This window comes from Penicillium taxi (genome assembly GCF_028828555.1).
Source record: "Penicillium taxi strain IBT 34144 chromosome Unknown utg000004l_segment0_segment0, whole genome shotgun sequence".
Lineage (NCBI taxonomy): Eukaryota > Fungi > Ascomycota > Eurotiomycetes > Eurotiales > Aspergillaceae > Penicillium > Penicillium taxi.
The window spans coordinates 2,242,501-2,264,620 of NW_026643206.1; the positions used below are offsets into that span (position 1 = coordinate 2,242,501).

At 47.3% G+C, this 22,120-nt stretch overlaps 6 protein-coding genes across 6 annotated transcripts in view; 3 read left to right on the plus strand and 3 right to left on the minus strand.

The window, feature by feature from the left end:
- N7495_005746 (LMBR1 domain-containing protein) overlaps window positions 1–2,017 on the plus strand; it is a gene marked incomplete at both ends in the record, with an annotated part of 2,134 nt that extends 117 nt beyond the window's left edge. Inside the window, 2 exons of the mRNA XM_057208397.1 lie at window positions 1–194; window positions 256–2,017. The exon at window positions 1–194 is cut by the window's left edge and continues 117 nt beyond it. Of these exons, the coding sequence (XP_057062171.1) occupies window positions 1–194; window positions 256–2,017 (1,956 nt within the window). The remainder of the gene's footprint in view (window positions 195–255) is intronic.
- A 3,537-nt stretch (window positions 2,018–5,554) lies between these two features.
- On the minus strand, window positions 5,555–7,162 carry N7495_005747 (putative DNA-directed RNA polymerase III RPC4; the record flags this gene model as incomplete). Its single annotated transcript, XM_057208398.1, has 1 exon — window positions 5,555–7,162. One exon carries the CDS (start codon window positions 7,160–7,162, stop codon window positions 5,555–5,557), a length of 1,608 nt encoding a protein of 535 aa, XP_057062172.1.
- An 892-nt stretch (window positions 7,163–8,054) lies between these two features.
- N7495_005748 (putative C6 finger domain protein) lies at window positions 8,055–9,998 on the minus strand (the record flags this gene model as incomplete). Its single annotated transcript, XM_057208399.1, has 1 exon — window positions 8,055–9,998. One exon carries the CDS (start codon window positions 9,996–9,998, stop codon window positions 8,055–8,057), a length of 1,944 nt encoding a protein of 647 aa, XP_057062173.1.
- A 4,045-nt stretch (window positions 9,999–14,043) lies between these two features.
- N7495_005749 (cyclin family protein) lies at window positions 14,044–15,865 on the plus strand (the record flags this gene model as incomplete). The annotated part of the gene is made up of 4 exons (XM_057208400.1): window positions 14,044–14,055; window positions 14,242–14,970; window positions 15,029–15,541; window positions 15,623–15,865. 4 exons carry the CDS (start codon window positions 14,044–14,046, stop codon window positions 15,863–15,865), a joined length of 1,497 nt encoding a protein of 498 aa, XP_057062174.1.
- Window positions 15,866–16,700: 835 nt separating this feature from the next.
- Window positions 16,701–20,823, minus strand: N7495_005750 (RNA helicase; the record flags this gene model as incomplete). Its single annotated transcript, XM_057208401.1, has 3 exons — window positions 16,701–16,960; window positions 17,011–20,521; window positions 20,587–20,823. 3 exons carry the CDS (start codon window positions 20,821–20,823, stop codon window positions 16,701–16,703), a joined length of 4,008 nt encoding a protein of 1,335 aa, XP_057062175.1.
- Window positions 20,824–21,058: 235 nt separating this feature from the next.
- Window positions 21,059–21,953, plus strand: N7495_005751 (DNA 5'-adenosine monophosphate hydrolase; the record flags this gene model as incomplete). The annotated part of the gene is made up of 2 exons (XM_057208402.1): window positions 21,059–21,143; window positions 21,199–21,953. 2 exons carry the CDS (start codon window positions 21,059–21,061, stop codon window positions 21,951–21,953), a joined length of 840 nt encoding a protein of 279 aa, XP_057062176.1.
- Between the last annotated feature and the right edge of the window lie 167 nt (window positions 21,954–22,120).

The following is a 22,120-nucleotide window of genomic DNA, read 5'->3' on the forward strand; positions in this document are numbered from 1 at the left end:
CGCGCTACTCCCGCCTACTTGATCGTCCCCGTATTTCTTGCTCTCGCTTTACCCGCCAGTGTAGTGCTATTGGTTCCGATCGATTTAGCCTCTAGTTTACGAAATGATGGTGGTCCGACGGCGATTTGGCTGCCAGACCGTATGGTCTTGGTGTGCTGGCGCATCGCCTACTGGCTAATATTTGTGCTCACCTGGTATGATATGATTCGTGAAGTAGTATGATGACCTCGAGCTTACTTTCTTGTTTTCTGCTAGGGTGATACTTCCCCTCCTGGGCGAGTACGTCGATTCCGGTTACCGCGAACCCAAAGCCCGCATCTTTTACTCCCTCCGCAAGAATGCTCGGTACCAACTGACCGTCTTGTCCTGTGCGACGGTCGGGTTGATTTATGTTTCCATTTCAAATGGATTCGAGTTCACCTCCATCAAGGGTCTAGTAATGGCCCTAGCCTATGTGTGGGGTCTCGTTCTCGCCATCTATCTCATGGGCCACGGCCTGGTAACAATCCCGCGGAATCTCTTCCGGAACTCCAATGTTAGTGGCCGATTGAGAAGTATTCAAGCGTATGCACCAAAGGTGCATGATCGCTTGATGGATGCGGTCAACGAACTCGAGAGCCTCAACTCGCAGGTTGCTCAGCTTCAACAACGCAAAACTGGAACTGCCCGTGATTTCCAGGAGTGGATCGAAGACCTTTCTGAAGGTTCAGCGTCATCAGATGTGCGTGTACCTATTCTCGAGACTCCAGAGACTACCGGCACCGTTCCTGCCGTGATCACAGAACGCTACCTGGCCGACCTCACAAGGCGGCTGCAGCGCGCACGGCACATGAAGGCTCGGTTTGTGGATGAATGGGATCGCACAGTACAGCTGGCAACTGACCTTCAAGCAATCATCAATTCTGCTGCTTCTAAAAAGCTCGAATTCGCCCCTGCTCCCCGCCGATCATCCTGCTTCCCCCGTGTCAAGTTTTTGACTCCCTATATACGGTACCACCTCTACTATAATGTTATCCCATCTGTGCGGTTTTTCTTCGGTATATTTTTCTCCGCAGTTTCAGTGTGCATAGTCTGGTCTGAATTGATCAAGTCTATGTCTTGGGGTCCCAAACTGTCCGTCGTGAGCTTGACTGTGGTTCCCAACTATAATAACCCTAAGCCTGTTGGCTTTGGCAACCAGGTGATCGCTTCTGCATGGCTGTTGTACATGTGTTCTGCCGCCCTTGTGGGTATCAGTAACGTCAAAGTCTGGGGTAACCGGGCGCTGGTGCGCCGCAACACTTACGGTGAGAGCGCCTGCTGGTACGCCAGCTATGTAGCCCGTCTTACCGTTCCAATCGCCTATAACTTTTTGACCTTCCTCCCCCGTGATTTCCGCCATGCCACTACCTTCTATCAGTTCCTCGGCCGCCTCATCAGGCTCACTCCACTTGGCAAGGGGTTCGATTTCATCTTCCCAATCTTTATTTTGTTTCCCGTCTGTGCAACTCTTTTCAATCTTTATGGCCGTATTAAAAAGGTTTTCGGATTTGGTCTGTCGGACGAGGACGATCTGCAGGATCTCGAAAACAACCCTGCTGGATATGGGATGGGTGGCTGGCGTGAAGGTCGCGATCTGATCGAGCGTGAGCTCAATGGTTTTGGTTCTTTGGCTGTTTCTTCTCGTGGTAACCGCTCGACATGGGCGTCGGATCGTAACGATAGCGATTCTCGCGGCTCATCTCGGCTGCGAGTCCCCGCTAGTGAGGGCTCCCGGTCTCCACGAACTGCTCAGCGCCCGGCCATCGCTCCTACTACCGTCATAGGTGGTGCAGAGGAGGAAGAGGAGAACTTCTTCCAGTCCTTGGCTCACCGGGTACGCAACACCATTGAGACTACGAATACACCACAATGGTTCCAGGGAGATCAGTTCCGCCTGCCTCGGTGGATGTCTGGCGACAATACCACCACCGAAGACGACGGTGTCTCGAGGCTCTTTGGTGGTCGAACCACTCCTGGTCGGTTGAGACTTGGCTGAGTCAGGCTTGGTCCTTTCATGAAATGGTGTTTGGGTTCTTTTTTCATCTTCTGCTGCTGGACAGTGTAATATTTGAATCCTTGTCTGCTTGTACATATCAATATTTCTTTTTGTCTTGAACTTCAAATGTCCTGACCATAGAGAATAACTAGACTTGCTTAGTACATGAGGGGCATCCAGCCTTTTAATGAATTTGTTTTATTGAACGAAAACTTGGAAATTAGCCTCAACTTTCCATGCCCTTATTACTTTGTCGTCCGACATCGTCAGATTTCAATAATATATTTAGAGTCGCACTGGAAAACTTATTATTCTTTGTAAACAAACCAGAACTTCTGTTTTGAACAAATAGGAGTTAGGAATGGATCGGAAAAAAAAAAAAAAAAAAAAAAAAGGAAGCAAAAAGTTGCCCTCACCCAGAGTCGAACTGGGGCTTTCGGATGGCATTCCTGTTACCAGAAACATCATATAAAGGTCACATATATGAGACCGACGTCATGACCGCTAGACTATGAAGGCAATTGTTAGAGGATCGCCACTAATAAGATATAAGAACCAGTGTTAGCCCTAACGTACTAACTTCAAATAAGCCATTAATAGCTATGAATGGAAAAAAGTATGCCCAGCTCTTCCAAGGTCTTGTCTTGAAGAAAGTAGAATCAGAAGTTAAACTCCTAAGACACACACGATGTCGTCTTCACGACTAGAGCCTGCTTCTTTTATCGCTGCGAATGAAAATAGTAGGTTGTTAAGCTTCAACCAACTGGAGGTTCTCATGGATGTTTGATTGACGGGAAATTTGATTGCTTAGGCTCTGCACAGGTGGTTAACAAGGTGAAGCAACCAAAGCAACCAACGGGCCACGTTCCTGGTTCAATTATCACATTTCTGGAATGTCTGATGGAGAAATCATGAGACGCGGGTCTCTCTTTCGAGCAGCTTGATCAAATGCAAATAAGAAAATCTTCAAAATCCGACTAACGAAATCTAAGTTGGTCGAATTAAGGATTTATTCAACTAACCAGTATCGAGCTACTTCTTGACCACGGCGTCTCTAGTAGCTCATCACTAAGGCTATTTAAGAGACTGTTAGAATATCGAACAGACGCCATCCCAGTTTAGACTACATCACGAAATCCCTGTTCAGAGTGCATCGCAAACGACAACCTTGAACAGTATGCATTTATAACAGCGATGTCCCGTCTCTGCCGACTCTTCGTCTTAGACAGAAAAGCAACTTGTACGATAAATAGCTAGTCCTCACCATGAATGAAAATTCAGACTTTACAACTACTTCAGAGGACACATAGATATTATAGGGGCGTAAAGCGTTACTTGTAATAGGTGTCAGAAGTGGGCGTTAGCCTCTCGTCTACCTTATCGAATAGCTATTCCACACTTGCTACAGGTGTACTGACATTGTTCGTCGATTCGGCCACCCATTCCTACTCTGGAAAGCAGTTTCAGGCTACATTACATCGCCATTCAAGGCTGAATGTCTTCTCACAGACATAGAGCTTCGCCGCCTACATCGTCGATTTGGCCACCCTTCAGTTCTAAAGCTCCAGACTATCCTTTATAGAGCTGGCCATAACATCCAGAAACAAGCTCTAGAGCAGATAACCAAGTTCTGTGAACACTGTCGGAAATTTGGTAGATCACCAGGTCGTTTCTGATTCAAGCTCCAAGATGATGACATCCGATTCAATTACAACATTATCGTCGACATCATGTACATGGATAACAACGGAAAATCACAGCCAATCTTACACATCGTCGACGATAATGTTGTAATTGAATCGGATGTCATCATCTTGGAGCTTGAATCAGAAACAACCTGCAGACATATCCAGTGATGCGATTATCAAGCTCAAGAGTTTATCCTGAATCACCTTCCAAGAACTTTTATGGAGAGACAACAAAAGGCGCTGTGCAGACGGCTCCCTGAAATATTGGTCAACAAGCCGAGAACGAGGTCGGGTGCAATATGATAGCTAAAATATTCAAACGATCAACGCCTGGCTTGTGAGTAGCCACCTTCAAACTTCCTAGCTAGAACGATGGGAAAAGACGACAGCTTTCCCCACCAGAAGGATTGATACCTGGTTGAGGTGATACTGAATAAGAGAACTGGACACATCGGCCGAAAATCGCAAACCAACAGTGTCACAGAATACATGGTATAATGGCAGGGACTACAATTAACTCATGACAATTGGTCGAGATCAGAGAATGCAGAGCCTTCCAGGGTTCCAACCTTGGAAGTCGCCGAAGAACTTATTAGACCTCGGGAGTATTTGAGGAACGCGAGATGCACTAGTGCGTTTAAATTATATTCTACTTCCCGAGCCCAGCCCAGCATACAACTTTCACGACTGCCTATCACATCATTAGTTCCAAGGTTATGCCAAGGTTCCATGTCACCATTCCAGAAAGGCAAGTGGTAAAGCTCGTTGAAGTACGCCTTAACCATCCTGGATCTACCTGGGTAACCTTGAAATACTTCAGCGGAAGATATATTGATTATGTTTATATCGACTCAAACATCCAGGTTCTTCTCTGAGCGGCTAGGCCCCCGTAATGTCTGCGTTAATTCATCTATACTGCGGATGTCGCATCCTGCCTAGGTGATGTAATTTGTTGGTGGTCGGAATACACCTGGGCACTGCCTAGGTACCTAGCAATATGGCGTCCATCAAGCACCAACGCTTAAAGATTACGCAACCTTCGAAGTGTTGATATCAAAAACCAAAAATACATGAGTATTGTAATTTATTACGGAATTGATATTTGGAAATGTGCAAATGACTTGTGGTATGGGATCTCATTTCTCGAGACTTGAAACTCATACAAGCCTTCATAGTCTAGCGGTCATGACGTCGGTCTCATATATGTGACCTTTATATGATGTTTCTGGTAACAGGAATGCCATCCGAAAGCCCCAGTTCGACTCTGGGTGAGGGCAACTTTTTAGCTTTCAAAAATTACACATGTATTTTTTTTCTGCCCTTGGTATTTTTGACTTCATTTTCCATTTTTATCCAATAAAATTTCAAGGTTGAACCAAAAAAAAAGCTTTTAGTAGTTTTACGTTCTAAGAGATCACAACTGTACATTTTTTTAAAGAGTATGTACGAAAAAATAGAAAGAAAAAAAATTGCCCTCACCCAGAGTCGAACTGGGGCTTTCGGATGGCATTCCTGTTACCAGAAACATCATATAAAGGTCACATATATGAGACCGACGTCATGACCGCTAGACTATGAAGGCATTTATTACAAGCTCCAGGCTTATCTAGATATAAGAACCAACGCTATTGGGAACTTCAACTACAGTCACATCTTCCTCTTGTAATTTGCACTTACGAATAGTTTTTAATTGGTTTATCTTAGAATAATGAAATCACATAAATCGAAGGAAAACTCTTCGATTTGTGCGCCATGACAGCGATATTTTCTAGGAAAATATCTTGTAAAGTCGTGAAGTAAAGGGTGCCCCTCGAGCCAGTGAGTATTCCTTCCTTGAAAATGCAGTAAATTAGAGAATCTGATCCCAGTTGGGATTGACTGTAAACTTGCCCTGCAACTGGCCCATGGACCATGCCTCCTTTCGTGAATTTGCATCCCTCTGAGGCTGGCCAGCCTCCTCGGCCTCTGGCTCCGAAACGATCAGGGCTTCTTGGACATAGTCTGCGCCCGAGCCACGATCCACCTCAAAGCTGATGCCACCCCAATCCATAGTCACGCGGCCGGACTTGTGAAGGTTCAGCTTGCCCACGCGACCGGCTGGGAGGGCCCATGGCATTGCAGCAGTGAGGACTCTCGCCTTATTAGAGGCGGCTTTCTCAGCCACGGCTGTGTCGGCCGCAGCTTTGTCTGCTGCTTCGGTTTCACTTTGGGCAGTGGTTTCTGTCGATGGAAGAGCAGTATCTCCTGTGGATCCTGGGATGACAAGGTTGGGTGTCATGGGTGGGAATTGCATCAAAAAGAGCTGACCGGCGAGCTTGTGTTCAACTTCGGTATCTTCGGCCTCTTCGCCATCCGCATGTTCTTGTTTTGTAACGCCTTGACTTTCGCCCTCGTCATCATCAGTAGTTGGGGCTGATGGTTGCGAATCCACAGATTGAGGCTTTTCGGGTCGAACCTCGTCGAAGGAAAGCAGATCTCGGATGATTTTCAGGTCTTCCAAGTGTCGGTCATATTCTTCAATCTCCTCCGTGGTGCGAAGTAGTTCTCGCGGATCCCGCTTAGGCTGTGAAAGTGGAGCTTTTGGTGCCTTTTTCCTGGGGGAGGGAGGAACGCTAGTGCGTACCATTTTCTTCATTGCGGGCAGCCCATCATCCTCATGACGAGGCACCTCAGTCACCATTACTGTATCCTCGTCATCGATTGGCTCTGCCTTAACGCGTGGCCCATCATCTGAACCCTCAACTGATGAAATATTCTCAGGTTGTGCAACTTCCTCCACTGGAGCCCCCACCGGAACCTCAATGGTCGCGCTCGATTCCTCATTAACATGGACGGCTCGCTCTGTATGTTCATATCGCTGGGCTCGAACAGGTTGTAATTTGGAGTTGGTTGAAGCTCTTCCCTTCCCCTTTCCAGTCTCGTCGTTGTCGCTGTCGAGGTTGATTTGATCGATGTTGACGCGAAGGTCGTCTTCGTAGGAGTCCGAATCGTCCGAATCATCACCGCCCATACCGACACGACCAGAAAAGGCACCACCACGACCTCCGCGGCCACCACCGAATGGCCCGGCGCCCACTCTCATGGAACCTCCGCGACCACGGAAAGAGCCTCCACGATGACCATGATCTCCACGCGCAAGTTTTAGAGCTGCTGCTGTCCGTTTATTACGCAGTGCGTGAGCTTCGGCTTCGGCTTTCTCAAGTACTTCTCGCTCTTCCTTGCTCTTTCGTTCTATCGCCTTGACCTTGAATTTGCCAGCCTTTGCGCCAGCCGTGATACTTCCAGATGGCTTAGTTTTCTTGAGAGATTGCAATCGCTGCACATATGGTTTTGGTGCTACACCTGAAGTAGATGAATTTTGCTTAGACTCTGTATCTTCAGCATTTGTCGTTAGGCTGGAGGATGCGCTAGAGGCTGCTGCTGTTCGCCCTGCGCGAGTTGCACCTTTGGGAGGCATGATGGTGGTTTAGGTGAGACGCCGCTGGCGCCCGCGGATGGGTTTTCAGGAATCGATGGAAGTGTTTATAAGTTGGTGCTAACTCGTATGTGATTTTTATGGTAGTTGTAGATCAAGGGCGCTGGAAATCTTGGAATTGGAGAAATATTAAGGCGCTTCATCGCTCAAGACAAAAAAAGTAATGGTGGGGCCATTCTGCCATCTTACCGCCTTTGTGGGTATCACGTGATATGTCACGTAATACAGATCCGATGACGACATTCATGATCTTGACTTATGAACCTCGAGGATATACCTACTTCTAAATGTTGTAGTTTTAGAAGTTTAAAGTTAATTGATTCCCAAGATACTTGTGCAAAGCTAAACAAAAATCCATACAACATTATACAGCCCATGAGGTCCATCGATTTGAACCCTCTGTCGGTGTCGAAATATATATTTGATCCGCCTTGACAGTGACTATGTCACCAAGAACGCGCATGCAAACAAAGTTCAGCTTTCAGAGGTTGCCATAGAAGACCTGAATTCATGACTGAAGGTATAAGGAAATTTGACAAGTATATAAAAAAGATACCCATGGCCAATACGCCGATAAGACAATGTAGATCAAACCGCTGGACTTTGGAATCGGAGCCTTAAACCGAGGCCAATAAAGTGAGTGTAGTTGCGAGAATGGTGTAGAAGGAGTGTTGTGTTGAACTTCCAGGAAATGAAGCAGGAAATCCAAAGGCGGGAGAATTGGAACTGGGTTAATGAGGAGATTTGCTTGTGGCTGGCAGCATGTTGAAGGGATAGGGAAAGGGTGAGGAGAGGATGAGAGTAAAGATATGTTGATAGAAAGGAGTTCTTCTACACAAGGCAAGCCAGAGAAGGAATTCAGAATGAAGAACTTTTAGCGTTTACGCTTCTTGTTCTTCTCGACCATGGCCGCAGAGACCAGAGGGGTGTCTGGCATTGTGGGGAAGTCGAAGGTCTCTTCCTCATCGCCGTCGTTTGTTTTCTTGACTGGGACACCCATATGACGTCCGTATCGACCTTTGCGGCCGTTACCCTCATCTTCACTCACGCATCCATCAACACCGATACCAGCGTCCTTGCAGCGACCACACGGGCGTTGACGATCACAGCCCTTCTTGCTCTTTCGGCATCGCTGGCAGCGAGGCTTGGTGGACAGGTCCTCTTCATCAGCGCCAAATTGGTGTTGAAAATTGACGGATGACCCCGATACTTTGCGCAATGAGCTCGGGCTGAGAGGTGGGACAGGCCCGGCAGACTTGTCAGAGGGCTTGCGCGAAGTTGGCATGGAAGTCTTGGCCTTGTTCTGTTTGACAATTGGCTTCTGGCTTCGAGGCTTGATAGCTTTAGGCTTCTTTACCTTAGGAGCAAACTCCTTATACAAGGTATCATCCTCAGCTTCGCTCTTGAGGCCATCATCTAGACCATCCGAGCTATGCTCGCTACTATCTGCGCTGGGCAGTATATCATCCAAACGCTTGTGTTGACGTTTGATGGCCCCAGGGGGAAGCATTGGGCTAGAATCATACCGCTGGCGACGAACTGGCAAGTCGTCCTCTTCTTCGCTGAAGTCTTCCCCTTCGCTGGTGATACCAGTCGACGAGGCTGCATCGGCAGCGCCGCTAAAGGCATCGTCCAGCGTGGAGGCAGATGTGCGACCATGTGAGAAATTTGATGCATCACCAAGACGAATCAGCTGCATTGCGACGTCCTCATCCGAGATACAGCTAGCAATGGTTGGGTCTGGAGTGGGCAGGACACCAGGCCCACTTACCCGCGCACCCGAACTAAGAGGCACACGATGCGCATGCTCTGGAACGACGGGAGTGGCATATATGGTATTGCGCCCCGATTGAGCTCCATATTCGCTATGACCATAGCTCTGTGGCGAAGGTAGCGCTTGCTGGTAATTGTAAGGGCGGTGAGTAGGACGAGCAAAGGGGGAGCCAGCGCCTTCTTGACCTATCGATCGACGTTGAGGGGAGATTGAAGAGGTTGAGGTAGTGAGAGGAACTTGGGGAGGAGCGAAAAGTGGCAGTTCCTTGAAAAAAGAAGATTTGTTAGCGCAGGTCAGTAATGAGCAGTGAGCAACACTAACGGAGCTATCAAACTTTGGCCTTTTACGGCGACCATCCTGCAGTATGTTTTCCATACTGATGTCAGAGCTGGCAAATGTATCGCCTCGAGATTTGCGAATATAACTTTCCTCACTATCGCTCATCATGTCTTCGTCGACCAGGTTGGCATGGGTGCTCGAGCCACGACTCTTAATGCCACTGCGAGAACCCTGTCTGTGCCGAGAAGCACTCTGAAGGCTGCGGTTGGATGGAGAAGTGCTACGCTTTCTAGCGGGGCGAGAAGATGGCCGCGATGGTTGATCCACACCTGGTACCACACCATCCATCTGAAATGGCTCCCCAAGACTGGGGCGCTTGCGCTCGACAGAGTATCCACCGTAGAGGTGTTCACCATATGGTTGGATGGGAATCACTCGTACGTAGACAGTCATGTTATTTTTCAGATTCTCGTACCTTGCGATGAGGGTGATTCCATGTTCGTCCTCGAAGCTCACCCCACTGGCGGTGCCATCGTAGATGCCATAGAAATTTTTGACCGTGGTCACAATTGAGTCAGTTGTGTCATGGGGATATATTTGAACGCGCATCGGAATACGCGCTCTAACTTTGGAGTTTTCGTCCAACAGCAGCTCGAAAGCGACGTTCTTGGGCACGGGAGCCTTTAGCGACAAGGCCTGGGAGGCTTCCGCAAGAACCGGCTGGTGCGTCATGCCAGAGTACACTTCATTTTGGACCGCCTGCATGATGGGCTGGTCCAGAATGATATAAAAGTCCTCTGTTGCTATTGCGATAACTCCATCAACCCACTGTTTTACTTATATGATAGGGGCGGGTGAACAAAACGATAGGCGGGAAGGGTAGTGCAGAGGGGAAGAGAATCCAAAAACCTACCACAGTTGTAGGATTCAAGAAAATATGGTAGGTGGATGGAACCACCACCGGATTGGCGATGTTGTCAAAGTATGTAGAAAGTAGAAAATTCCAATTTTCGATGGGGTTGGAGGGGGTGAAGTTCTGGGTGTCGCAAGAACCGAGAACGACCCGGGAAGAGAATGAGTCGGTCAAACTAGAAGAAACCCACCAATGTCAGTATAATTCACTTTCTAGGGTTCAGATGTATGAGGAGGATGGATTTTGGATTTGAAGGATGGATGGATGATTGTTCGATAGCCGAGTCCGAACGACCTTGGGGGTGTGTGGCTTTGGGGGGAAGCCAACGAGAGAGAGCAGCGGATGAGGATGGAGAAGAGTGTAGACATACCTAGAACAGATCAAACAAATATAAACAGGATCGCAGGTATATAGATGACTCGAGGTTCGGTTAATGGATGAGAGGTAGTTTCGATTCGAAGGTGTGGACGAGGGGATTCTTTCGGTCTGTTCTCTGCAAAGCGCTGCAGGCTATGTTTAGTGATGAGACCCAGTAGCCAAGAGCAGCTCAGGAGAAAGTCGATAAAGGCAGAATTGCGATAAGGAGTACCTACGCAACTGTGAAGAAGAGGTTTACAATAAAGGGGAAGTGTGGATGAGAAGTGAGAGGTGGTGAAAGTGGGTGTGGTGCGTAGGATGGTTTCACCTAAGGCGAGAAAACGGCCTGTCTGGGTCGGTGACATGGCGATTTGCGCTTCCGGCGCCCGTTCAAAGCAGCCCATCAAAATATCCATTATATTTTATTGGATTAGGAGACTAAGTGTAATAGGTTCTTTGATTTCCGAAATTTATATTTGATCATGGTTCCTTTTACTGCTTCTATCAAAAAAGTGATTTTGACATCCTCTCCTATCTACCATTTCGCAATGCGCTGTCGCAAGCCGCAATGGCATTGCGCCGAGCGCCCTGTCTAACCATCCGGGATAGTTTGGATACAAGATTGACTTGATGAATGCTAGGAAGTAGGATGCTGGTTTTTTTAAGTTGTAAAATTGCTTTCAGGACCCTCCACCGCTACAGGTACCTTTTTGTTGGCCACCCGCCAAATAGAACTCTAGCTCCCCAATGCTAGAAAATAGAAAATAAGAAGGAATGAAATATCTGGAACCACTTGTCTAAACTATGTGGGCCATGTGCTGGCCAATATGTACACATGTTGGTGATTTAGGAGATACGCGACTTTGCAATGTTCGTCGCATGGTCGATCCTGTAGGCTAGAGGCAAAACCCAGGATACTGTGACAATGTCAATGGAGGCAGAATAGTCTGGTGCGGGGGTTTCATGTTGCAGATCTAGAGCAACACAGAAATTGAACATGCGCGCAAGTTTCATTGTCACCTCGAAGCCCTAGAGACCCTTGAAATAAGAATATTGACTCAATCGCATGACCGAAACTCGTCACAGTATTAATGTTTCGCATGATCTACACTAGGTCTATCTGTACCCCTCCTCCTAGAATGGAAAGGGGATGGGGTTTACAATCAAAGAGCGGATTAATGAAAATCAGGTGTGTATGGGTCTTTGAATGCGCTGGAAAGGAGAGATGTATTGTAGGTTCTCCGGTAATACGTAAAGTATGCTGCATTGGCGCATGAACTTACAAGATTTCCTCCTCAAGTTCGAATGGTCCAGAATATCCGATAGGAATCATTACGAGATGGCGAAAAGCCTATGTTTTCGGGGAGCTTGGGTGGCCAGTCAAATAGCGGAAAGTAGAATTGTGTGAGACCCCGCACACCAGTTGAATTCGGAGCGGGTACCAAATACAAACGATGCCTAACTTGTCGCAATGATGAGCGAGTTCGGATGCGATTCGGCTGATCAAATGCTAAACCGTTTACCGCTTGCTCCGGGGGCGGTGTAGATCACGTGGTGTCGTGTGATTCTCGCGTTGTATGTGTTTAAATCAATGGACTTAGCCATTTGTCTTCCATTTTGGCCTATTATAATACTATAAATATCGGGATGATGAGATACAGCTCACAGGATACTGTGCATAAATTATTTCATCATTATTCGAGCTCTTTGAGGCTCTTTAATACTGAAACATGAAAATCAGATTTTTGAGGGAGACGTGTCACATGACATCATAGATGCTGATAAGATTAGATCTTTAAGCAGTTACGCGACTATGTAGATTCATATGTGAGGACTCTACCACTACTTTCTAACCTTGAAGGTGAATGACTCATTAGGCAATGAGAATATTTCCATTATTATCTAATACCTTTCAAAGTTATTACTTCGAAATTAACTTGTCAAGATCTCGGGATTACCAATAAATTTGGGTAGAAGGAAATACCTAGTACATACCTATATTTTTATTAGCTGACCTCATTAATTCCATCCTCACTCCGAGGTTCTTTCATGGATAATCTCATAGAGCTTGCGTATCTCCCTAATGTCTTCCGCTATCATTTTTAAAAATTAATAGAGAATATCTCATCAATATCAGAGCGAGACCAAGATATATACACCTCAAGTTGAACAAACGACATCGTGGAAATAGTTCCAAAATTGTTCGTTAGCCCTGATTTATGCCCTTGAAATTTATTATTTTATCGGTATGATACCAAGGTCTGCCCACATCAACATCAAGTTTTTATCCAGACGGGTGCATGACCTTTTGCAGATTGGTAATTGCATATAGCCTTAAAGATTTCACTATGGAACGTTTCAAGATTGTTGACTTACCTAGGTGCAAGGCCATTGATCGTCTGATTCTAAGATTTGGACATTTTTTGAAAGGTAGACACAGCTGGAATTTACCTAGGTAGAAGCTGGTCCCATAACCCATTTGAAGAAGAATGACTGATTTTGGGGGTACTTAGATAGTCGAATATCATCAGTAAGGGCATTTTTAACTAGTGGAATCGGGCTGGAATCCAGGGACACCTTCAAGGATTGTCCCCGCAGTTATCCCCCTTAAGGAAGCTGATCGACAGCCTCGAAGCAAGCCTGGAAGCTCAAAATGCACTTCTTGCAATTGTCCCCACTTACTCAGATGGTTCTTCGATCTCATCTTGAAGAATTTTGGCTTATTCTCTATTCCAGTATAGTAATCTCTTATCACTTAGTCCTTCCAGAGTTAAAAATTCCTGGATATAAGGCATTTCATCCCTCTTAAAGGATTTTTAGGTTCTAGGGCTCTAAATACTAAGTTTATAGGTTAGTTAGTTGGAATGTATCTGTGGACGCGTCGACATCATTTTCATCACTTAATAGTTCATCTTACCCAATAGTTCATCTTGAAGAGGAATATGTTGAATCCCAGCATCATATATTGTATATAAAGGCTTACAGAGATCAATATCTGTCAAAGATACCTGTTTACAGGTATTTATGTACCTGCCACCAAGACCTCTGCAAGTTAATCGTTACATTGAATGACGCTGATAAGGGCTACGGATGCTATCTTATCAAGGCGGTGATCGTTGCCTAAGACTCAAGGCGGCAAAAAACGGTTAAGTCATTGACAATGTACTGTCATTGAATCCCGTCCCTTCGAACATACATTTTCATTTATTAATTTGAGACCTGATTTTCAGTAGTGCATTTTACTTATTCATTGAAAGTAGTTGGTGTTATTCTAAAACGCTATTTTAATTTGTGAAAAAATCAAACTATTTGCAATTGACTTGCGTGTCCATTTTAATCAAGTTGGTTTTCTCTTGACGATACGGAAAACACAGTACGACTCCACTCGTTTGTTTTGTTCCATCAGCCAATCAGAGACTCCATGATCTCCCTTGGTACTTTCTCTCAACTCCGCAAAACATAAACACTTCACTTCACCACATTTATTTTCCACACTATTAACGCGACAACTCTTCCCAAGGAGTTACAACCACCTTCAGAATGGAGGCACAGGTTAGTACCCACTCTGTTCTTTCATATGCGATTATTTTCAACATCCCATCACATTTTTTGGTGAAGCACCTGTAATCGGCGCAAAGGGAGTCGATGTTGATGCCAGCTCATTGAGGCATATAATTTTGCATTTTGAATTTCGGAGTTTTGGTGAGATTTATTCTACATGCTAACCCGATTACTTAGAAGCGCCTTTTTGGTGACGAGAATGTTGCGCCCACGATCCCAGCCAGCAAAGCTGTTCACAAGCGCTCTACATCTACTTCAGGATTGGTTGAAGACAGCAAGAAAGTTATTGCCACGACTATTACCAACGGGGCAAACGCCATAATTCAGCACACACACAACCGCACATTGTCTACTGGCGGACCTCGTCTTCTGGCTGATATCGGCATTGCCCCGATCAACCCTGCTGGAAGGGCTCAAGCCGTCAAAGGCCCTAGCCGTACCACGATTTTCCGGGATCCTGATACCCTTCTGGAGGAAACCGAAGACCACGACGAGGATACGGAGTCTTCCACTGACAGTGATTCTGTCAATGGTGATAACACACAGGAGAAGGAGTTTGACGTTTCTTCATACACCGCCGTTGATCCCGGACATGAGCTGCTTCGGATTAAGTCTGTTGATTCAGATGATACCGCATCTGATGGAGAACAGTCGTACTCTGATGGGATTGATACCTATGATACATATGGTGCCATATCTCAGCTCCCTGGCGGATATGATGACACGACCGGAGCCACTGTAGTCCTGATTCCCAAGGAGTCCGCTGTTTCCATCCGCGAGCTGATCACCGCGAACGATATTGTTAGTGCTACACGCTATAAGCAGGATCAGTTGGAGGATGAATTTGATATCACTATGGTTGCCGAGTATAGTGACGAGATTTTTGCATTCCTTCGCCAGAAAGAGGTATGTGATTCGATCTGTTTAGTATAACTGCACAAACTTTGACTAACATATCAAATAGGTTGCTATGCTCCCGGCCCATGATTACATGGCTAACCAGGCTGAGATTCAGTGGACCATGCGCGCTGTTTTGATGGAGTGGATCGTTCAGGTTCACAGCCGTTTTGGTCTCCTTCCCGAGACTCTGTTCTTGACGGCTAACTACATCGATCGTTTCCTTTCCAAGAAGGTTGTCTCATTGGGAAAACTTCAGTTGGTTGGAGCAACTGCGCTCTTTATTGCTGCGAAATATGAAGAGATTACTCCCCCCTCGATTAATGAGATTGTTTTTATGGTTGATAATGGATACTCCAGGGATGAAATACTGAAGGCGGAAAAGTTCATGCTCAACATTCTGAAGTTCGAGCTGGGTTGGCCCGGACCATTGAGTTTCCTTCGTCGTGTTAGCAAGGCTGATGGCTACGATCTCGAGACTCGAACTGTGGCCAAGTATTTCTTGGACATCACGATTATGGACGAACGCTTCGTCTCCACTCCCCCAGCTATAGTGCCGCTGCGGCACACTGCATCTCTCGTCTGATTCTCGGAAAGGGTACATGGGTACGTTTCTTCTCTCCAAGTGAACTCGCTCACTTACTAACATCATTTTCTTTAGACCCCAGCCCATGCCCACTTCAGCGGATACATTTATCAGCAGTTGGTACCGGCTTTGAAAGTTCTCATTGAATGCTGCGAGGACGCCCATCGCCATCACGCAGCAATCTACGATAAATATCAGGAGCGTCGCTTCAAGCGTGCCTCGGTCTTTGTCCAGTGTGAGATTGAAGGAGGCTTTGTGATCCCGGAGCCTACTTGGTTGGACAACCCTGACCGTTTTGATGGTCGCGAGAACTTCTAAATCTCGCCATTTTTCTATTCATGCACCTCACTTTTCGACACCCGGCGTTGACCTTTCGATGCGTCCGTTTTCGATGTTTCAACTCTTATGCCTCACCTCTCGAGTTCTTTTACCTCTATCACAATACCCCCTTTTCGACACTTAATTGTTATCATGTTCTATTTTGCTTTCTGAAACCGGTTGGAGGAAAAATGGCAGGAGTTTCCGGGGACGTGGTTTTTCTATCTTATTTGATTTTCAACCCTGTTTATCAACAGTTTGAACTTAGGGTTGCTCTTCATCATATGTTTTATCTGCTGGGGAAGGTGTTCCGGTTCTTCTTTTTTCTGTCTTTGGCAAGACTTCTCAACTTCTACTGCCGATGGAACTTCTAGTTTCTTCTCTTGCCCAAGGCATGTTTGGTTTTGTGGCTATTGGACTGTCACAGCGGTTTTGAGTGTTTCGAGGATTTTGGATTACCAACTGTGATTCGGCTTTCAAGATTCATTGCTTCAGCAACTTGCTGCAATTCATTTCTCCTGTCATAACTTGTGGTGACAATGTCGCCATGACAATGAAGCTAAATGATTTGCAAACATCTTGAATAGCTAGCTATGGTCGATGACTCTTCAAATCCATTTCCTGCGCATTTGTTACAATTCATTTCTCCTCTTAATTCTCGTAGTAAAACAGCATCCTCGTGGCCATGGAAAGGAAATGCAAATAATGAGCAAACATAGTCTTTTCTATCATCATCGTCACTCATAAATCTATCTAAGTACGAATTATATTCACAAAAGCAGCAGGCCCAGAATCATCGCTATGTGTCACTCCTATAGACAGCACTCTATATGTATCACTGATCAAGCCCATTGAACTCGATCAATCTCTTAACGGCCTCGATGACCTGATCACTTGCACCACCATCAGATCCGAGTGCGGGGTTATCAATGCGCGCTGCAAGGGCTTCGTCCAGCATGATGCGAAGCCGAGAGACAAGGACGCCGATCCGGGCCCAGCCTCGTAGTCGGAGCCAGCCGTCTACAACAAGACCACGACCCATTGTATCGAGGGTGATAGAGCCGCAGAAAAGGAGCAGGGAGTATGCATTGAAGGCTGAGAAGAGATTAGTATCAAAACAAGGACGATATGATCATAAAACCTACGGGTAAGATCGCGAATAAAGACCTTGCTTGTGGCCATCTTGGTAAAATAGCTCAAATAAGCCGAGGAGCTGGGATAGCCTTGCGCAGAGAACAGGATAGAGCTGGGGTGAATGAAGACGCGGCCATTCTCTTGGTTGAAGTATTTGATCGTACGGGCATCGGGATCAACCTCGACTGTTCCAGTTACCGAGCTGGCGAACTTTTTATCAGGGAATGAGATCTGCGCAACCTGTGGCTGAAAGGCGCCTGCAATGAGTGCACGGAGCAGGTTGCGATTGGAAGCGTTGCGGTTCCAGGCATTTGCGCCGTCCGAATAAGACACGGGCAGGATACCGGCGTCTTTAAGCGATGTTACGAATTGCGCTCTGTTGGATAAGATATCGCGAAGTGTTTGGTGAGAGAGGAAGTTGGCACCGCACCAAGATTGCGTCTGCCAGTGTCCCTGTGCGCGGGACCTCTCCGTCCACGCTTCATACGCTGATAGAACGGTTAGGAGGTCGCCGTCGCCGGGGCGGGAGAAAGCTGCCTTCGCAGCATCAGCTTCGTCACGTTTCTCACGTGGAGAGACAAATGGGCTTTTCACAGTGAGTATTGCTGCGATGGTAAGACAAGATTCCATACATCCGAAAATTGAGCCGTAGATCATCAGTTTTGCGCAGCGGAGATCAGCCGGGATCATGCCTAGGTATCGACCCAGCGCTGTGAGACGGTTGTGATCTAGCGCTCCAACTCTATGAAGGAAGCCGAGAGCACCTTCTACAGCTATGCTCTCTGGTGGAGTGATAGTGTTCGCTAGGAACATGGCGACATCGTCAATGCCCTTCATGGACTTGACAGATAGACACAGTTGTTCCAGAGGAACGCGGCGGATCTCGGGATCTGGTCGTTGTGCCATGTTAGATTCTGCCTTGCGAGTGTAGAGCTTGTAGCAAGTGCCTGCACGAACACGACCTGCTCGTCCACGGCGCTGCTTACAAGCTGCTTGCGAAGCCCAAACTTCCTGCAGGCGAACCATGTTGTCTTTGGGGTCGTAGCTTGTTTCTTTGACTCGACCAGTGTCAATAACCGCCACTACATCCTCAATGGTGATAGATGTTTCTGCAACATTTGTTGCGGCAATGATCTTTCGTTTTCCACGGGGAGGGCTTTGGAAAACACGGCGCTGCTCGGCTGGGAGCAGAGATGCATGTAATGGGAGTGGATGGGTGTTGGGGATCCTCTTGACTGCCGTCAGGCACCTGTCAATCTCCATTGTTCCAGGCAAGAAGATCAAGATTCCTCCAGGCTGGTCAGCCAGTTGAGAATCGATATATTCAACGGTTGCGGCAATCAGATCATAGTTGATTCCCATACCGACACTTCGTAAAGCCTTGCCAAGCGACTCTTCAGCTCGTCCAGTATCGAAGTCATCTTCCAGATCTTCGCCTAGCTCGGGCGCAAATCCAGTGTCTCGGATGACATCGTCGAGATAGTAGTCCTGGACAGGGAACGTTCGACCGGGAATGTTAACCAATCCCACGGATTTACTGTCGCCAAAGTAATTCATGAAAATGTTTGCGTCCAGAGTGGCACTCATCAGGATGACCTTCAAATCTTTACGGTGACGCAGAACGTCACGTAGTAAAGCAAGAAGGAAATCGGTATCTAGGCTGCGCTCATGGACCTCATCCACTACCACATGTGATACATCCGCTAGGGAGCTTGCGACATTGCCGTCCGCATCACCACCGGATTGCATGCGGCGAAGCAGTACACCGGTAGTCACAAAGGTAATCTTAGTTTTTCCCTGACTAGCCTTCGACTCGCCGCGGATAATGTATCCAACTTCATCGCCAACTGTTGAGCAACGTTCATCACTGACTCGATCGGCAAGACCGAGCGCTGAAATTCTCCGCGGCTGCGTACATATAATGTTTGCGACTCCGCCAAGTCCATGTTGAATCATATCATCAAGCACGAATTGCACGGATTGTGTACTCTTCCCACTACCAGTCTCACCAGAGATGATAGTGACCTGGTAGGAGTTGACTGCGTCGACGATCGCCTCTTGGGTGTTCCAGGCGGGCAGTGACTTTCTTTTGCGAATCATCTCGACCTGGGCGGGAATAATTTGCTTTGCTTCCCAGGCCTCGCGCATTGCCACACTCTGTGGTGAATTTGTGCTCCAGTTAATCCCTCTTCGTTGTTTGCGAGCGGAGCGCACAGGAATTTCATGACTGTTTGCCGCTGGGGATGCTGTGATAGAAGAGATATCCCGTAGCTTGCCTGGGTTCTCCATGATTGCAGGCAGATTGACCTCCAACCAGTCGAGGATGTTAAAGATCATGGACTCTCCGCAGAAGCTTATCTCGGCATACTGCACTGCTTGGCGAATTGCACTGAGTCGGATGTAAGCTGGGATCCCTTTCGCCTGGATCGATATGACTGGAGGAGCCGTGGGGTAGTGGACTGATGGCTCTTGGAAACGGAAAGAGGTGTTCTCGGGGATTTCAGAAGCTTCACTCTTGATCTCGCAGACCTTGGCCGATACTCGAGTATAGCGCTCTTCAAAGATGGCTTCGAGAGTATCCTGTTCTTCAGCCCATGCGTCTGCATCGCCTTCTGGAACTGATTCAGATGCGATAGCTGAACCATGAACCAAGGTACTCTGCAAGTACTCCGCGGCTACCAGCTCGTCGCCGTTCTTGCTATCCAAAACCTGAGTGCATAGATCTACAGGATAGCCAATCGAGGCGAGACGTTTGATTTTAGCTTCTCGAGCTAGATCACCATTGGCTAGACTGACTCCTGCCGAGTAACCTTCTGGCAAACTCCATCGGGGCAGGTCGTCCTCCGGCACGTAAACCAAGAGCCACTCCAGAACCTCCTCGCGGTCTTTACATTCTGCCGCCGCTTCTTCCACATGGCTGCGGCGGAATCCCAAGCGCGCGAATTCTTCAATAATAGCTTTAGTCTCGTCATCTTGTATCTTCACACCATAGGGATTCCAGTTCGTATGTTGCCGCAAGAGTCCTTCGATGTCTCGTCGGATGCGAGCGCCCATATCGACTTTGGGCGCCTGAGACCAGATTCGTTTGCTCCTATTATCGCCACCTCCCAGACCGAGATCTGTCGCAGAGACCTTTTCTTTGGCTTGCGCTTTCGCACGATCTGCTCTCTTCTTCTCCAGATCGGCGGCAGCGCTCTCTCGTTCTTGCTTGGCCAGGAATGGATCTGCTTCATACAACCAGCCTTTCCCCTCCCGAGTGTCTGCGGCTTTGATTTCTGTGAATTCCGTTTTCCACAGTGCTTTGTAGGTCGGAGGAAGCATCATATGAAGATTGCGCATGTTGCAGACTCGATACAGAGCAAACGCGGCGGCGAAATGGCGAGCCTCGAGCGCCGTCGGTTGCGCAGCGAGTTGTTTATATGACGGTGGCAGTCGTATAGCAGGAAGGACGGTCAATTCGCGGGTCTTGATGTCTACCTTTTTCAAGGTCACGTCGGAAACGAAGCCGCCGGCGGTTTTGATCTGTATCATGTCCATCAGCGCTTGTTCACCAGGATAATGGAATTTATGGGGATTTTTTTTTGTACCATATTGTACTCCGGTTTCTCCCATTTCTGTTTTTGACAATGTTCCGACAACATATTAACGGGCAATTTGCCTGTCCACGATGCGCCGCCAATAACCTCCTTCACGGACGGCTTCTTTGGCTCCTCCGGGCCTGGCGCAGGCTTCTTGTCTTTAGCCTTATTCTCTGCAACAGCCTGGGCCTGTTTAGTGCCAGGCTTGGGTCCAACGCCCGCAGAGGTTTTCTTTTTGGGTCCCATTTTCAACGATTGTGATAGGCAATTTCAATTGATTTGTCGGAGCTCTGGCTTTTCGACGCCCGCACTAAACCGGATTAGGATTTGCGGGGAGACTGTAGATTCTATTTGTTGCTTTTTCGTCTATTTCTCTCAATTGTCCTCCTAAGTTTTTAGCTTAGCTCAGCTTTCACGCCACATCTTCCAACTATTCCACCCTTCCCTTTGCAATACTGAATCTTAACTTGCCTTGCCCATCATGCCTGAGGCGGAACAAGCCCGGGGAAATAATGCAAACACTATTGCTAAGGAGCAGCCTGTAAAAGCGGAGAAGAGAAACGCCTGTGAGATCTGACTCAGGTTGAAATAGCTTTGACAGCTTACTGACAATTCACACAGTTACAGAGCTCCTGTCATCTCGAAACAAGAAACCACAGCACGCTACTGAAAGCTCACTTCGAAGTCATGCGCCTAAGGGCAGCACATCTAACTTTAGAGCTTGTGAGGGTTTGGGCGCATACATTGCAAAGCCGGAGTCCTACCCATCCGATATAGTCATCTATCACAACCAAGAATTTGTCGCCATCCATGACATGTTCCCCAAATCGTCACTGCATCTACTCCTTCTCCCACGCGATGAAACAAAGACCCGCCTCCACCCGTTTGACGCATTTGAAGACGCCGATTTCCTTGCAAAGACCAAAACTGAGGTACAAAAGTTGCGCACCCTAGCTGCTGGCGAGCTGCGGCGCAAATTCGGCAAGGAGTCTGTACAGGAGCAGGCGAGACAGGCTGCGCTCAGTGCTGATTCGCCCCCGGACGAGCTCCCACATGGGCGGGACTGGGATAAAGAGATAGTATGCGGGGTGCATGCGGTCCCCTCAATGAGCCATTTGCATGTGCATGTCATGTCAGTAGATCGGTATAGCGAGCGTCTGAAGCATCGCAAGCACTACAACAGCTTTGCGACGAAGTTTTTTATACCTATTGAGGACTTTCCCTTGGCCAAGGACGACGTAAGACGGAATCCAGGGAAGGAAGGATATCTAAAACAAGATTTTGTCTGCTGGCGTTGCGGTAAAGGATTTGGCAACAAATTTGTCGAGTTGAAGGCACACTTAGAGCAGGAGTATAATGATTGGAAAAAATTGTAACCAATGACGGCTTCAAGCTTGCGGGGAATTCAGTCTTGCGACACTTTAGCTTGGTTCTCTGATTACTGAACTCCTATCGGCCTCTAGATTGCCCTTGGGATATCTATGAGACCCATTTTTTGGGTATATTGTACAAGCTGCGGTATCGGAGTAGTGGAAGGCAACCT